This window comes from Rattus rattus, chromosome 5 (assembly GCF_011064425.1).
Source record: "Rattus rattus isolate New Zealand chromosome 5, Rrattus_CSIRO_v1, whole genome shotgun sequence".
Lineage (NCBI taxonomy): Eukaryota > Metazoa > Chordata > Mammalia > Rodentia > Muridae > Rattus > Rattus rattus.
Window position 1 is genome coordinate 47015230 of NC_046158.1, and position 17699 is coordinate 47032928.

The following is a 17699-nucleotide window of genomic DNA, read 5'->3' on the forward strand; positions in this document are numbered from 1 at the left end:
CGGAGACCTTATGGTGCATCTCTACTATGAAGGTGTTTCCCAGTTCCTGAAGCACTGACCTATTTGTAACGCACACCGCAAACACTTTTTGATGATTCTAGGAGACCTTAAGAGGTGGCAAAGGCGCTTGCCGCCAATCCTGAGAATATGAATTCTACCCCAGGGCCCCACAAGAAGGAAGAAGATAGCCAATTCCTTCCTATTGTTCTCTGACCACACGCACATGCATATACAGATGTACATTTTATCAGACTTTTTTATGTGATAAATGTATGTTTTACCTCTTTAAATACTTTAAATTAATGATTATTTTATTATATGTACCTGGTGATTAAGCACATTTAATAATTGGTGATTTCACAAAAGGCATTGTTTGTCCAATAGGTGTACATATTTTTTGAAAGAATAAAACAGAATTACAAGGGGCTGGAAAGATGGCTCGGTGGTTAAGAGCACTACTGCTCTTCCAGAGGTCCTGAGTTCAAATTCCAGCAACCACATGGTAGCTCGCAACCATCTGTAATGAGATCTAATGACCTCTTCTCGTGTATTTGAAAACAGATACAATGTACTTCTATATAATAAATAAATAAATAAATAAATAAATAAATAAATAAATATAAATAAATTTTAGAAAACAGAATTACTTACCATGAAATGTTGTGTAAATCTATGGGTTTTTTTTTTTTTTTTTTAAGCTGTTGCAGGGGCTTTAGAGATGTCTCAACAATTAAGAGTACTGACTGCTCTTGCAAAGAATCAGTTCAATTCGCAGCGTTTACATGGCCCCTTACAACCACTGGTCAGTAAGATTCCAGGGTTTCAGGGGATTTTGTTAGGTGTTATTTGGCTCTTGGAAGGATCGCCGTCAGTCCAGATGAGAAAGTTTTATTTAAATTATGTATGTATGTTTTTACTGATTGCGCATAGAGGTGGGACCTTTAGCATTCCAGAGAAGGGATCAAGGGAGGAGGAAGAGGAGATTCTGCCAGGCCTAGGGTGTAGGAGATGGACAGTACTGGAAAGGTGCAGGAGGGAAAGACCGCTGACACGTAGGTGCGGGGGAAAGCAGCCCCAGGAGGGCTGTACAGCAGGGTCCAGGGCAGCAAAGATAAAATATAGATTCAGTAAGTGTTAACTCAGAATATCAGAGGAGAGTGTGTGTTAGCCAAGGAGAGTTTGGAAGTGACCACCAACTACTGAGCTGTTTAAGGTGTTTTAAATATAAGGCTGCATGTGTGAGTCTTTCATTCATGAATCCAGAGCACACGCACGCACCCTCTGAAAAGTTTAGAGCAGATTAACATACTACTGCTACATAAACACTGGAGGTCACGAAACAAAGAAGAAACACAAATATACAGTAGGAGAGATACTTGTAGGGGATAGCCTTTGGTATGTAGGAGATCAGAAAGAAAGTGGGTTTTCTTTGTGACCTGAATTAGTAATCAAAACTTGAAAATGCTAAAATTTCCAGGAGGAAAATGGTTGAATAAATTATACTTCATTTAAACCATGAAAGAGTGTTTTTCTTTTCAAGACAGGATTTCTCTGTGTAGTCCTGGTTGTCTGGCCTGAAACAGAGACCTGCCTGCCACTGCCTCTTGAATGCTAGGATTAAAGGCATATGCTACCACCATTTTAAATGCTGGCTAGTATTTTAAATGCCCATGAATGTCTTTATTAAAAGAAAAGTAAATTTCAGAATAATACATATGACATGATTCCAGTATTTTGTTTTGTTTTTTTTTTTCCCTTGTTTCAGGGACTAAAGGAAAGGATGTTATAACACACACAACACACACACACACACACACACACACACACACACACACCCTGAGAGAGAAAGAGAGAGAGAGAGAGAGAGAGAGAGAGAGAGAGAGAGAATGTTTTGAGACTGAGTATCACTTTGTACTTCAGGCTAGCCTAAAACTCAATCTCTTAAAATAATAATAATAATAATAATAATAATAATAATAATAATAATAATAATAATAATGGGCTGGAGAGATGACTCAGAGCACTGACTGCTCTTCCAGAAGTGTTGAGTTCAATTCCCAGCAACCACATGGTGGCTCACAACCATCTGTAATGGGATCCAATGTCCTCTTCTGGTGTGTCTGAAGACAGCTACAGTGGACTCGCTCATATTAAATAAATAAATCTTTAAATAAATAAATAAAAAATAAAAGGACCAGCCTATAGTTGAAGTCATCCAAGAGAACTCTTGGATGTGACCGTGATAAGGATGCTGAAGTCAGATCTCCACAGTTGGTGGCTTCTGGTAGGGAGTGTCAGAGGGGAACAACTCCCTTCTATTTAAGGAGCAGGCTACTGAGAGTTTGACCATTCTCCGGTGAGTAAATAAATAACACAAATTGGACTTTTAAAAAAATTATTTATTTGTTTTATGTACATGAGTGTTCTATTTGCATGTTAATGTGCATGCCAGAAGACCGAGATGGGCCACCAACAGCAGGCCAAAGAAACAACAGCATCCAAGTGCACCCTGGTGAACCAATGGCCCTGTTTGGTTCCTACAGGAGCAGGAATGACTCAAAGGCAGCCTTATCACCAAACCGTTCACCCAGGTGTGGACAACAACCATGACAGCCACATCACTAGGTACCTCAACAACCGGGAGGCAGATCCACCAAAGAGTTGCCCCACCCCCTCCATCCCCAACTGCTATTCGTCAACTGCATAACTCCAGGGAAAGGCTCTGTAAGTCTTGAAACTTCCTTGGGAGCTCTTGAGCCTTTCTTGTAATTTTTGCGAACCCTCTTCCCTGCTCAAGATAATATTTCAGCCCAGAAGAAATAGCCATCACCCTTCAACCTTTACCTACATCCTTGCCACCCGTCTCCTGAAATATTTCCTGAGCTTTGGATGAGGGAGTTATTTTCTTCCATTGATGACCAAGGATTCAGTTACTCTGCCTCAGCGACAGTCACTTATTCTCAGTGCTTGCCCACTTATGAGTCTTCTTAGTAATCGCCGCCCACTTCAAAAGGAAGCCCCCTTATCCAAGGTAGCTAAGAACAACAATCTGGAGGAATAAATGCAAGTGCTTAAGGGGCTGGAGAGATGCTCGGCAGTTAAGAGCATGCACCACTCTGGCAGAGGACCCAAGTTCAGTTCCCAGCGCCCTTGTCAGGCAGCTCATAACTACCCGTAACTGTGCCTCCAGGTGATCTGATGCCCTCTTCTCACTTCCTCAGCCGTGCACGCGCCTGGGCCATGCTCTTAGCTGCTATCCCTGCCACGGCAGCGGCATCGCCGCTGTTTTGTTTTGTTTTGTTTTGTTTTAAATCTTTCTTTAACGTGTGTTTTAGTTACTGTTCTACTGATCTGAAGAGACAGCATGACTAAGGCAGCTATGATTTAAAAAAAAAAAAACACAACATTTAATTGGTGGTTTGCCTCCAGATTCAGAGGGTTAATTATCATCATGGTAGTGAGTATGACAGCAGGCAGGAAATCATGGTGCTGGAACAGTAGCTGAAAGCTTTAAGTCCTAATCCCCATGGAGTTGGGATGGGGAGGGAGGGAGGGAGAAAGGGAGGGACAGGAAGAGAGACAGAGACACAGACTGGGCCTGGTAGGTGCTTCTGAAACCTCAAAGCCCACCTGCAGTGACACACTTCCTCCAACAAAGCTATACCTCACCTAGGCACTTAGGTGTGCAAATATATGAACCTATGTGACCCGTGTTCATTCAAAGCCCCACAATGTGTATGGATGTTTTGCCTGAATGTATATCTGTGCACCATGTGCACGCCTAGAACTTGCAGGAGCCAGAAGAGTGTGGTGGATCTCCTGGGACTGGAGTTAGAACTCGTTGTGGACTGCCGTGTGGGTGTTAGAAATAAAACCCAGGTCCTCTAGAAAAGCAGCTTGTGCTCTTAACCACTGAGCAATCTCTCCAACCCTGTACTCCCACTTCTGATAGGCTCCATGCTGGCACCATCTCCATCGGTTACATGTGGCTGTTATAAAGGCTCCCACCGAGGCAAACCATACCCACTCCCTGTATGCACTCTTAACAGGAGATAAATACAACCAGCACATTCTGGTGGGGATTCTTGGTCACCTCTAAAAGCTTGACCTTATTCTCCTTACCCTCCTTCTTACATCCTTTTGGTAGACTGCTGTTTGCATTTTGAACCCTCCATTGCTCCTAATCAGTGAACTTGTCACGCTTTTCCCCAGGAACTACAGCTAAAACCGAATCTTGCCACATTTGCTTTTGAGTGACTCAGACAGGCTCCATTAATTGTTTTCCGCCCCCTCTCTTTCCTCATTCTCCTCTGGATTCTTTAGCACTTCAGGAGCCCAAAATAATCTCTGGTCTAAACCTTTCAGATCTGACGAAGGTTCTCCTACCCCAACAGATCAAGTCCCACTATGGGCTTGGCAAAAAAAAATCTCAATTTCAAGGTTCTTGCTGAATTATTTTTCAGCTGAAGAGCTGTGAATGTAGGACCAATCTTGCCTGGTGAACTGCATAGCAAATGCTCTCTCTCTCTCTCTCTCTCTCTCTCTCTCTCTCTCTCTCTCTCTCTCAATTTCCTTAGCAATGCCTGCCCTTCCTCTATTGCTTCCTGGTCCCTGGTACTCCTGGTAACCACTGCCAAGGACAACGGTCTCCCGTGATTTGTATGAGCCAGCCTATCAAGAACTGATTTCCCTCATGTGGCTTCAGGTTATACAGCTCTTGCCGCAAGGAGGAATGAGTAGTTTTGTTTCTCAGTTTCTCTTCTTTCACAAGACTCAGACTGATCCCACCCATCCTGATGTCTCACTGCCTCACAGCCAGGTTGTAAAAGGCTCTTTCAATTCTTCTTTGAAAGTCTTTCACAATTCAAGAAGTACAGAGACAGTGTTCTCTGATACTCATAGTTTCCTCTATTCGGCCATTATTAAGGCTTCAGACTGTATGTTGAACCATGGATTTCCCTTCCCTTTGTATTAAACGTCAGACTTCAGGTATTTATTTTCTTGTCTACCTCCGTTCTGTCTGATTCCACATTGGGTCTTAGGGAGAGCTCTGGAGAACAGATATGGTTTCTAATGTCTTTTCCCTTGTTCTCCAAGCTGCATCTCCATCTCATTTTTCCCCTTTCCTGCTAAGTCAGGTACTGATGTGGAGAAAAGCACACATGTGTCTTTTCCCTGTTGTCATTCATCCTTTAAATGGTCACTTCTTTCTAGACAACCAACTCACCCTCAGCTGCCTGTCACATCACCCACAGCAGAAGCTATTCCATGCATGCCTCCATAGTTTTATTATTGGGTTCCGTATGATACTACCCAAGACTGCAATGTATTTTTTAATCTGTCAGCTGTTTGGAGGCCTCTCTGTGTCAGTCAGGGTTTCTGTTGAGTTGACAAACACCATAACCAAAAGCAACTCAGAGGGAAGGGATCTGCTTTATCTTACAACTCTCAAGTCATCCTCTATCAGCAGGGTAATGCAGGGCAGGAACCTGGAGGCAGGAGCTGAAGCAGAAGCCGTGGAGACATGTTGTGTATGGTTCTCATATAACCCAGGACCACTTTTCTAAGAGTGTCACCACTCACAGTGAGCTAATCCCTTTGTTATCAATTGTTAACAAAAAACAAACAAACAAACAAAAACAAAAAACCCCTGACATAAGGCAGTCTGACAACTCTAGACTTGTGTCAAATTAACAACAACAACAGCAGCAACAAACATCAACCAGCACAAATCACATAGTCTATGGTAAGCACTATGTATCAGGGAGGCATGTTACCCTATACCACATAAGAGCCATTATGGAAGCACCGATGCACCACCCTCAGCCTCAGTGGCTTGTTTTATCATTCAGAGCAGGGACCATAAAGCTGCTCCTCTCAAACGCATCTTTGTTTTTTTCAAACCCTGTTTGGTCTTTGAGAGTGTTGTGTTTCTTTCCTGGGAAGAAGACATGAACAAAAGTCTATTCATGTTTAGTGAGAACACCGATGACAGACCAAAGGAACAATTTCACTCAAGTCTACTTTAGTGAACCCACAAATGTACAGGGGTTTCTTCTACAAACACAAGTGAAGGTTGACTTAAAGGCTGAGTGACTGCAAGGCAGCTGCATCACCAAGCAACTCCCTCAGCCTAGGTGACAACTTACGAAAGCTGCCTCCAGACAGCCCTGCAAACAGTCGCCTCTCTCCAGCAACTGTTTAGCTCATCGAACATCAGAGAGGGGTCCTGAGATTTTCATAGCTTTCTTACCAATTCATGCCCCTCCGCACCCACTGGGAGACAGTTCTCTGTGCTGTCCTGAAACTCAACATTGTAGACCAGACAGGTCTCAAATTCACAGAGATCTGCCTGCCTCTGCTGTGATTAAGTGTGTACACAACCATTAACCTGGAAATTTTTGAAATTTAAAAAAGATATAGCTGTACCTTTATTTGTGTATGTCTATGTTCATGCGTGTGAGTTTGAACATGTGAATTCAAATGCATGTGAATTGCAGCCAGGACACAGAGTGCTCTCCTCTATTGTTCTCTATCTAATCACTTAGAGTCAAGTTTTCTCCCTGAATCCGGGATTTTTCCAAGCTAGGCTGGAAGCCAGTGAGTCCCAAGACCTTCCTATCTCTACCAACTTCTCAGATCTGGGATTACAGGCTTGAGCAAGAAAAGCCTCTCTTGTTATATGGATGCATGGATCCGAACACGGCAAGAGCTCCAATTTGCTGTCTCTAGCTCCTGAGTTCTTCAAACTTGCTTGTGAGTTTTGTGAGTCTCATCCTCATTTCCCTCCAGGAGGAAATGTTGCCATCCAGAAACACTCTGCCTTACCTCAATCTACAGCCTATATAGGTCTCTGAAGTCTCAGTCTTAGCCATCTGACTGGCCCTGCCTCCCAAGTGCTAGGATCAAAGGGTTGTGCCACCACTGTACAGCATCTTAGACTTAATTTTTTACACTGGAATTCCCTTTTTGTTTCTGATACTGTGGCTTTAAAGGATCTATTTCTCTTACAAAAATAAAATCTTAGTTGAATGAGCCCAATAAGAGGCATCTCTGTCCCATGTAGTTATTCCAGGATCCAAATTCCTTCCATCACGTTATCCTAATGCCTGCCAGTTCCTTGTCAGAGGATGACTAGAATATATTTCATTTGGTAATTGACGGCCGATGAAGAAAATAAGAGGCGGTGTCTTAAAGCCTAAAGCAGCATGTCACTTTGTCTCAAACTTCATCCTCGAAAATTAAATCACATGGTCAAGGGTAGGCGAGATGGCTCAGCACTTGTGGCTCTTGAAGCAAGACCCATATTTGGTGTTTCATAACGGCTTTTAACTCCAGTTCAGAGTGGGGGTGAGGGATCTGACCTCCGCAAGCAGCTATACACATATAGTGCATATACACTCAGACACAAATGCAATCATATAAAAATAGGACAGGCATGGTGGTGCACATCTTTAATCCCAGCTTTTTGGGTAAGAGGCAGAGGCAGGGTAATTTAGAAGAGTTTGACGTCAACCTGATCTACGCAGAGAGCTCCAGGCCAGCCAAGGTATATAGTAAGACCCTGTCTCAATAAAATATAAATCCCGGAGTACTGGGATTAAAGGCATGCGCTACCACACCCCAAAAGTAGCTCATCTTTGTTACTAGTTTTTGAGCGTTTGCCGAAGGTGAATATTAGACGTTCCTTGGAGGCAGAACGTCTAAATACAGAGCATGTCAATGTTTATAAAGTGATGCGCTTCACTTCGAGAGCGCTGTGACATTCTGACGGATACACAACGATCCAATCAACTCTCAGAAAACATTAAGCGACCTGTCAGGGATGGATTTAAAAGGCAGAAAGATCCTACAATCGCAAGGAAAAGATACTGACGTAAGCCGGGGAACGCTGGGAGAGGCGTCACCCATCCCTGACGTACTTCCGGCGCGACATTTTCCCTCCACGCCTGGACTGGGCTGTGGGGGAGGGAGGCGGTTAGTGGGCTTTAGCGCCTTTCCCGACGGCGGTAGATTTGAAGCGCTTCGGAGGACCGGGCCCGGAGAAGAGAAGCCCGTGGCGGTGCAGGTGAGGGACGCGGAGGCGTCTGTCGGCGTGGCGTCATTTTCTGCAGACCTTGGGTACGAGAGCGGGAAGGGCCCAGGGCGAGGGGCGGAGCCGAGGCGGGCGGCTGGGCCGAGGTAACCGTCTTTCCGACGAGGTCTCTGAGCTGTTCGGGCTCGGAAGGGTGGCCCCGGGGACGGCGGAGCGGCCTGTGGCACCGCAGGGGCTAGGCAGCTTGCAGCCGAGTCCCGGGGCGCAGGAAGCAGATCTTCCTCTCCAACCCCCGCCCTCCCTGCTCGGCGCACACCTCCTCCCTGACGCATTTTGCCGCACAAGCTGTAATATGGCGGCAGCGACAGCGGCCTCCGCTCTCGGGAGCTAGGTTCTTTTGGATGCTTCCAAACCGAGAGACAGAGCGCTGCAACGTGGTAGGTGGGACGTTTGGTTGGGGAAGGGGGAGGCGCAGCGCGAGGGCCTGTCAGGTTAGGGTTAGGGAGGGACGGGCTCAGAGCCAGAATCACCGGGAATAAAATTGACAACGAGCTGTCCTCCTCCGACCTTTTCCACTGGTAGGACAGCGGCTGTGGTGCATACACCTAAGTGACACAGGCCCCTGATGTTAAGGATACTTCTAAAACTCAAGTGTGAGATGTGAACCTTAGGTCTCTAGAAGTTTTCCCGTGTTCCTGAGCAACTGGAAGCGGCCGGGCCTTTGGGGAGGATTCCGCTTAGGAGAAGATGGTTTCTGAACCGGGTTCGCCTTTAGGAGAAACGTACTGATTTGTTCCGTATTTACTCTCATGTCGAACAAAGTCAACCTTACCCGGCAAAAATATCCAGAAGTATTACCTTGTGCGCTCGGTTTGATTTCTTAACAGGAGTACATTCCTTGCGCCATGAGACGCTCTCTTTTTTGTTTGTTTTTGATCACCAGTACATCTAAGAAGTAATAGAGTGTGGAGCTAAATCCAGAAAGAATAAGGTACATATTTGTGTTTGTGTCACTCCCATTGTATAAAGAATATGATTAGCAATTGCTATTTTGTAGCGGATACTGAGCAGTTTGCACAAATGTTTTTTATAAATTTTAAAAGATTGTCATAAAGTCCACGAATTGCACAGATAATGGCTGCTTCTTTAATTTTTTTTTTTAAACATACATAAAAGTGTAACTCCTCATCTGGTGTCACAATGCCTATAACTCCAGGCTGAGGAGAAAGGGTCACCAATCAAGGCCAGCCTGAACAACTTGATGAACAACAAAAACATCTTCTTAGGGACTCTACTGTTTAATAATGTGGAGTGTAATTAGTCTTACAAGAGTTTACTTTCCTCTGTTTTAAAGAAGCTAATTGCTTAACAGTTTCTTTAAGCGTCATTGAATTGATTGGATGGATTGTCCTGCTTGCTCCCTAAGTAGGTTGGGGTGTGTGTGTATCTTTCACTAAAATTGTATTTTTATTTCTATAGGCCAAAGTAGGGATCTTGAGACTTGCAGGCAGTACTTTAGATGTTCAGAGAAGACTGCTATAATTGGACCTTTGCGTTTTACTGATAGGGAAAATTTTCTGGTTTGTTTTAGATCCTTGGTGTTCGTTGTTAGGGCAAATACTTTAACCACTGAGCATATTCCTAGTCCTTGTTCTCCACTTGTGTTTGTGTGTATGGATTCAAGACCTCCTCACAACTGTGGGGCAAGTGCTAGATCACGGGACCACAAACCCCTAACTTTTCAGAATACCTGTTAAACATTGTGTTCCCCCAGCTCAGTCTGTGTATATCACCAGCAGTTTGTGTATATCAGAAACACTGAAGAAAAAGGTTCTGTTTGGAAGACCATAGGTGTCTTTTCTGACAACTCAAAATGTTGGCTTGTTTTACTTAATTCATCAGCAATGTACACATTTGTAAATGCATGCAAATGTTTTAATTAGTTAATTCCACTTCTTACTTGATCCCTGTGCATACTTTAAGAGTGAGCTGATGATGAAACTAGTTTGAATGTTAAAGTGCCTCCCCAGCAGGTAATTTTTTTTGAAGGAGGGATATATTTTTGCCCAGTTTTGGAGGTCTCAATCTGTGGTTGGCCTGTTCTTTAGGCATTGCATGGTGGGAACACACAATAGAGCAAAATGTTTTCCTTGTGGAGTCCAGGAAGCAGAGGATGGAGTGAGAGGGCTGTCCCAATACTACCTTCAAGGACTCACCTAGTGAGTCAGCTTCATTCCATTAGTCCCCATCTCCTAAAAGATCCACCATCTCCTAGGAGTGCCAAAGATTGGCAACCAGGCCTTTTACGTACTGCCTTTGGGGGCGGGGGCAATTAATGTCTAAACTTCAAGAGAGTGTCTTCTAGACCAGACAGGGAAGATGAATACAAAGCAAATCTCAAGACTTGCTTAATGACAAACATCAATTGGCATCCCATTATGGATTGGGAAATTTCCCGAAGACCCTAACCTTAGATGAAGAGTTAGTTGATGGCTGTTGAGAATGGGAAGATTTTTAAGTTCTTTTCAGAGATGAAAGCCTGATAGGTTATTCAGTCTCAAATAGTCCTAAAACACATGTACATATAAGCAACATTAAATGGAAACAGTAGGTTGTGTATGTATGTATAAAACAGAGGTCATCAATTTAAGAAGACTTTTTGGGAGGATGCAGGAGAGGTGGGTTAGAAGCAATTTAAATATAATACTCATGTATGGAATTCTCAAATTTTTAATTAAATTTTTTTTAAAAACTCCAAATATAACAAAGGTTCCCTTCTCTTTGTGTAGAAAACTTAGTCTTCCTTGGTAGTAATATTAGAAGTAATATAGAAGGTTGAAAAGTGTCTCATTTACCACTAAGTTTGAGGATCTGAATTCTATCCCTGGAAGCCACATAGTAGAAGGAGAAAACTAGTTCCTCTAAGTTGTCCTACACACATGTGCATTGTACATGCCTCCCCCTCCTAAGAATAAATGTAAAAAAATTTTTCAAAGGAATGTGGAAAACACACAATGGTGATGCTTGTATTATTAGATGTTAATGCTTCTGAAAACTGCTTACCAGTGTAGCATTAATCAAGTTAGAATATTGGCTTTATGTTTATATGCACATATTTTCTTGTTTAGATTATATGTGCATTGAATGTTTCACCTACATGTATATATGTGAAGCACATGTGTACCTGATGTTCTCGGAGGTCAGAAGAGTATGTCACATTCCCTATGATTGGAGTTATGGATGATTGTGAACCACTTTGTGGGTTCTGGGAATTGAACCTGGTCCTCAGCAAGAGGGACAAGTGACCTTAATGGCTAAGTCAACTCACCAGTCCGTGTACATATTTTCACAAATACCTTTATATATACTGTAAGAATAGGACAGTCTTTTCTAAAGATACTACAGTTTAAAAAATTGTTCAAGTTTTTAGTGAAACACAGTAAACTCATTTTAAATTTGAAAACATAAACCATTTCTAGATAATTATGTTGATGTACAGAATTTTTTCCAGGAACGACATTTTGTTTACATGTATCATATCACATTTAACATTTCTCATTTTAGATTGTCAAAGAATGCTGACAGCAGTTTGAGTATACCAATTTAAATGTAATGTTTTATGCAGTTAGGGCTTGTAGAACATGTTGGAATTCCTTTATTGGTAATAAATAGTTGCAATTCCTCAATTATAGTGTCTTTGAAAGTGAAATAACTGAAAAGAAAAGAGATAGTTGGGGCTAAAGAGGTGACTTGGAGGTTAAGAGCACTGGCTGCTCTTCCAAAGGTCCTGAGTTCAATTCTCAGCAAACACATGGTGGCTCACAACCATCTGTAATAGGATTTGTTGCCCTCTTCTGGCATGTAAATGTATGTGCAGATAGAGCACTTATACATAAGTCTTTTTGATAAATTTTTATATTTATGAAGTGCCATAATTCAAAAAAGTGAAGTACATATATAAAAAAGGTAATTTAAAGATCCAATATAGCTTTAATTAATTTAACTTACTTAAATCCTGTACAAAAACTGTTGTTACTTACCAACAGACCTATCAGATCAGATGCTGGATGTGCTATTACACTCCTTTAATCCAGTAGAGCCATGTAGATCTCTTCATTCTAAGCCAGACCAATTCCCAGGATCTCCAGGACTACATAAAAAGACCCTGTCTCGAAACAGCAACAACAAATACTAAATTTTTTAAAATAAGCCTATCTGATAAGAACATGTTATCTTTCTTTCAGGAGAGTCAATAATAACAATACCTCATGTGAAAAGCATACGTATAGGGGAGAAAACAGCACAGGTTATAATAGGAAATACAAGTTCTATCTGGGTGTTCTGGTATACACTTGTCACTCCAGCAGTTAGGATGTGGACGCAAGAGGATCAAGAGTTTAATGTCATTCTCAAGCTACATAGTAAGTTAGATGGCAGCCCCGGTTTCATAAAATTATCTTTAAAAAATGAAAACAAAAAAGTAAAAGCCAACAACAGAACACTGACTGCTTCAGACATATTGCATTAACAAGCATTCTTTCTATTTGATGAAGAAGTCCCTGGGGGGTTAGCACTGTGCTTTGTGTAGAAGATAAAGTTTTAGAAGAGACCTATGACACAGGTCTATAATTCCAAATACTTGAAAAACTGAGACAGGAGGATGTTAAGTTCATGGTCCACTTAGAACACAGGGTGTGTTTAAGGCCATCTTTGACAATCATAGAAGACCTTGTTTTTTGTTTGTTTGTTTGTTTTTTAACAAAAAGCTAGAAAGATATTGAGTTGGTGGAATTTATAGATGAGTTTATAAAATTTTTTTTTACCCAGGGAGGATCATTCAGCCTGGAGAGAGAAGTTTCTAGAGTACTATGGCTGAATTGAATCTTATGGGACACATAGCCAGAGGAATTAGAAGGAGCAAAAAAGGAAAGAGTTGGTTGTCATTCTAATAATTTTAAAGAATCCACTGTCTGTTCCCTTAAGTGTTGAGACTCAGTGTATTGCTGACTCTACTCTTTAATGTGATAAAGTCACTACATTACTACCTAATTACAAATACTCCACTTAATAATTAGCTGCTTATATACTTACCCTTTCCCCTTGGCATCTTAGGACCCATTAGGATGAATATGAAAATCATTTTATGTATGAAACTGCAAAAATGAATTTCTGACCAGTCACTGATGTTCCTGAAACATTTGAAGAAGTTTAGCATTTTATGTTTATAAATATTACTACTTTAGTTGTTAATATGCAAAGTGATAATAAGCATTTAAAACAAGATTCTAATCATTCATAGAGGGTAGAATGAAATACAAATAGTAAAAGTTATAGTTGTTAGGATTTTGTGTATTTGTATAACTAGGTTTTTTTTTTTTATGTGTGAGCTTTTTTAGCTTTATTTCTTAATTTAAAGTATTTTCATGCCAAACATCAGGCAGCAGCAGGAGGATGGAAAGTTCAAATTCAGCCTGAGCTACATTGGGAGCCTTGTCCCAAAAAAAGTAGTTCTAATATAAAAAAAAAAAAAAAATCAGTGTCACTCATTTCTGAGGAAGTCGAATAGGTAAATTGAGTTTATAACATCAAGTAGATGATAATGGTTTCAGTTCATAAGCAGTAATGGAAACAAGGTCAAACTAGAACGTGCATTCCATCATTATAATGGGAGCAGCACATGCTGATCACTGTACAAAATGAGGCACTGTGCCAGGTGTAATTATTTCTCAAAAAAATTCAAATCTGGGGTTTTATGATAATTATTAGCTATAGCTCATTCAGGCTATAATAAATTTGTGACAATCAAATATTCACAGATAATTAATCCCAAAAGATTTGATTATTTTCTGAGACAACTGGTGATGAATTTTTTCACACTGAAATCAGTCTTGCTACAGAGCCCAGGTTCATTTTAGAAGATGACTCTCTGGAATGCCGGGAATACAGGATTGTATGGCCATTTTCTTGAAATTTTTATGGGCTTAAGTTTTTTTTTAATTAAATTTTCTATATCTTAGTAATGTAGTCTTGGTAATGCTCTTTTTCTTGGAAAAAAATGAGAAATTGATTAAATGTTGGTCTTATTGTTTCAGAGTTTAGATATTATTAAGTAATATTTAAGAGTCTTAAATACAGAGGAAATATCCTATTTATGACTAGTAGCTGTTAAGTCTCTAGTAATAATTAGTAATAGCATCTTAGCAATTTTACTTATTTTAAAAATTATTATTTTATGTGTGGGTGCGTTTTGCCTGCATGTATGTGTATTCATGTGTGTGCAGTATCTGTAAAGGTCACAAGAGGACAACATTAGTGATACCCTGGAACTGGAGTAACAGGTGGCTGTAAGAGACGACTGGGTGCTGGGACTCAACCTTTGGTTTTCTTTTTTCTTTTTCTTTTTTTTTTAAAAGATTTATTTATTTTATGTATAGGAGTGCTCTATGTACATCTGCGTGCCAGAAGAGGGCATCAGATCCCCTGACAGATGGTTGTGAGCTACCATGTGGTTGCTGGGATTTGAACTCAGGACCTCTGAAAGAACAGTCAGTGCTCTACACTGAGCCATCTCTCCAGCCCCAAACTTTGGTTTTCTTGACGAGCAGCTAATTGATCTTAACTGTTGTACTGCCTTGCTGTCCCGTTCAGTAACTTGAGAGACTTTTCAGAGTGTCAACATGGTTCATTAGTTTTTTTAATTTTATTTTGAGACAGAGTGTCTATTAATGTAGCTTTGCTTCCTGTGACTCTCTATGTAGATAGACGAGGATAGCCTCTAGAGTCATGTACTTTTGCTTTTCAAGTGCTGTGATTAAAGGTATGGGCATGGAAGATTTTGTTTTGTTTTAAGACAGAATATCACTGTCATCCTGACTTTAGTTTCCCAGTGTTTGGACTAAAGAAATGCACCACCATGCCCATCCTTCAGTGATTTTCTATGACTGGATGTAAATCTATAATTGTCTCAAAATTTCATCTAAGTTGTGCAAGGGTATGACACAAGTACCATGTGTGAGGCCAGCACCAAAGAAAAAAAAAGAAAGAAGGAAGGAAAGAAAGAAAGAAGGAAAGAAAGAAAGAAAAGCAAAAGGAAGACTCAAGAGTGAAGAATATAGACCTTTCAGGGTGTTGCTTACCCTGTATAATGTGTCACAGGCTGTTTGCTAAGGCACCTTAGTAATTTAGGTATGATAGTTTAAACAAAAGTATATGTATTTCAGTCTCTTCTGAGCAAATGAAATGATTATTTTTGTAGTCTGTTTGGCTGTTATTTGATACTTGCCAGTTTTGCTTTATCAGCTTTTTGCCTTACTGTATCATTCCCTACTAAGTATTATAATTAGACATTATAAATCCTTAAAATAAATGATTTATAAAAAGAATGTCAAGTAAAAGGTACCTGCGTGTAAATAAAACTTCCTACATAGGGAGGGGTTGGGCATTTAGCTCAGTGGTAGAGTGCTTGCCTAGCAACCGCAAGGCCCTGGGTTCGTTCCCCAGCTCCAAAACAAACAAACAAACAAACTTCCTACATAGTATTTCACACATTATTATGCGCCCGTCATTGACTGTTGCTAATGACCAGGAGTAACCTTATGTAAAATTGAATATGCTTTTGATCAGAATTCTATCTACCTTATATTGGTATCATTAAAATATTCACCTTTCACGTCAGGTGTAGTAATATACACCTGTCACCCCAACATTCAGGAGGCTGAAGCAGGAGGATTGCCACAAATTTTAGGCCAGCCTAGGCTACATAATGAGTACAGAGTTAGCCAGAGATACATAGTGAGATTTTTGCCTTAGAAACAAAACCTCTTCCTTTTCTTAGATAATTTATTTTGGTTTTGTTCGAACTTGGTATTTTCTTTTTCTTTTTTTTTTTTAAGATTTTTTTTGGAGCTGGGGACCGAACCCAGGGCCTTGTGCTTGCTAGGCAAGCGCTCTACCACTGAGCTAAATCCCCAACCCCTTAAGATTTATTTTTATTATGTGCGTGTACACTATCACTGTCTTCACCAGAAGAGGACATCGGATTCCATTACAGATGGTTGTGAGCTACCATGTGGTTGCTGGGAATTGAACTCAGGACCTCTAGAAGAACAGTCAGTGCTCTTAGCGGCTGAGCCATCTCTCCATCCCCGGTATTTTTCTTTAATATCTTACACTATAATCAGAACTTTCATTTTTCTTTCCTAGGAACAAAACGATTGATTCAGTTATCCTTGGTGGGTTTTCGTTTTTTATTGTTTCCCCTAAACTGAAAGGTAATGTGCAAATTTTGTTCTCTAGTTTTACAGACTTAATGTAGAATTCTGTATGGGATAGCAATCTTTGGTTGGTAAAATAGAAATTTATATGATAATGACTGCTGTCTTTTGGAGCACATTTATTAAAATTGGAATAATAAAGAAGATTAGTATAACTCCTGCCCAGTATGCCCAGTATAACTATGCTGTAATCTTTAAAGTATTTTCTCTTTTCCTCAAAGTATAGTCTAATCTCCAAGAATCATAATGAGTTATCCCAAGGAAACAAATGTAAAATAAATTCAACAACATTTGTAGTTGTTGTGCAATAGATTTTGCTTTTCGACATTAATAGAAAGTCCTTGCCGTTTTCATTAGCTAACCTTAAAACTGTACATGTTACACTCACAGACTGAAGTGTCGGAACCATGGGAATAAAGGTTCAGCGTCCTCGATGTTTTTTTGACATTGCCATTAATAATCAACCTGGTAAGAATATTATTCTTTCTAATTAACATTTTTATACTAGAATATAAAACTGTAGTCAAAAAATTTAAACCAAATACCTTCTTTTTCAGCTGGAAGAGTTGTCTTTGAATTATTTTCCGATGTATGTCCCAAAACGTGTGAGAACTTTCGTTGTCTTTGTACAGGTTTGTTTGCACTTTCAATTGTCCTAATTCCTAGAAATAATAGCTGTGAGCCCTGCATTAGGATGAAGATATAAAATGTCAAAACTCAGGCTGAGGCAAGAGCATGCATTCAAGACCATAGTGGGCCACATGCAAGGTGTGGCTTGCCTGTCATCCCAGCCCTTGGAAAGCTGAGATGAGAACTGTGAGTGTAAGGGCAGCCTGAGTTACAGAGATAGACGGGTTCAAAAAGATCCAAGTTCATCAATCAATTAAAAATAAATACTAGTCGTGATAAGATTTTATCTGAGATTGATTTCTGTGTTCTCTAGAAAAATATGGGCTTTACTAATACTTCAGTCTCTTCTTTTCATTGATCTATGACTGTTTCTTTTTCCAGGTGAAAAGGGGACAGGGAAATCAACTCAGAAGCCATTACACTATAAGAGCTGTCTCTTTCATAGAGTTGTCAAGGATTTCATGGTTCAGGGTGGTGACTTCAGTGAAGGTGAGACTTTGAGTCCCATAAAAGACCAAGAAATTTATATTTTTTGTTAAATATAAATTAAAGGTTTCTGGTAGTGCGTGTTAAACGGGGAAGTGGAGATCAGATGACAGTTTACAAGAGTCAGTCCTCTTGTCATTAAAATTATATCGATGTCTTATAATTTGTTGTATTCCTTTGAGTGTTAATGATGCAGAATCATTTGTATACATATTTGATGAGAAGTATTTGACTGAGTTTACTATCCTGAGTTCTAAGAGTGTTTTTCATAACTA

The 17699-nt window shown here is 40.4% G+C and overlaps 1 protein-coding gene across 9 annotated transcripts in view; it reads left to right on the forward strand.

Annotated features, from left to right (window-relative positions):
* Positions 1-7919: 7919 nt before the first annotated feature.
* Positions 7920-17699, forward strand: part of Ppig (peptidylprolyl isomerase G) — a 28565-nt gene continuing 18785 nt past the window's right edge. The window contains exons 1-6 of one of the 9 annotated variants that reach the window (XM_032903440.1): positions 7920-8068; positions 8923-9026; positions 16238-16305; positions 16699-16776; positions 16866-16940; positions 17320-17427. In XM_032903440.1, coding sequence (XP_032759331.1) covers positions 16716-16776; positions 16866-16940; positions 17320-17427 — 244 coding nt within the window. In that variant the 5' untranslated portion in view covers positions 7920-8068; positions 8923-9026; positions 16238-16305; positions 16699-16715. Of the gene's footprint in view, positions 8122-8177; positions 8473-8922; positions 9027-16237; positions 16306-16698; positions 16777-16865; positions 16941-17319; positions 17428-17699 lie in introns of those variants that run through there. The other 8 variants (XM_032903445.1, XM_032903439.1, XM_032903442.1 and 5 more) reach the window with 8 other exon arrangements.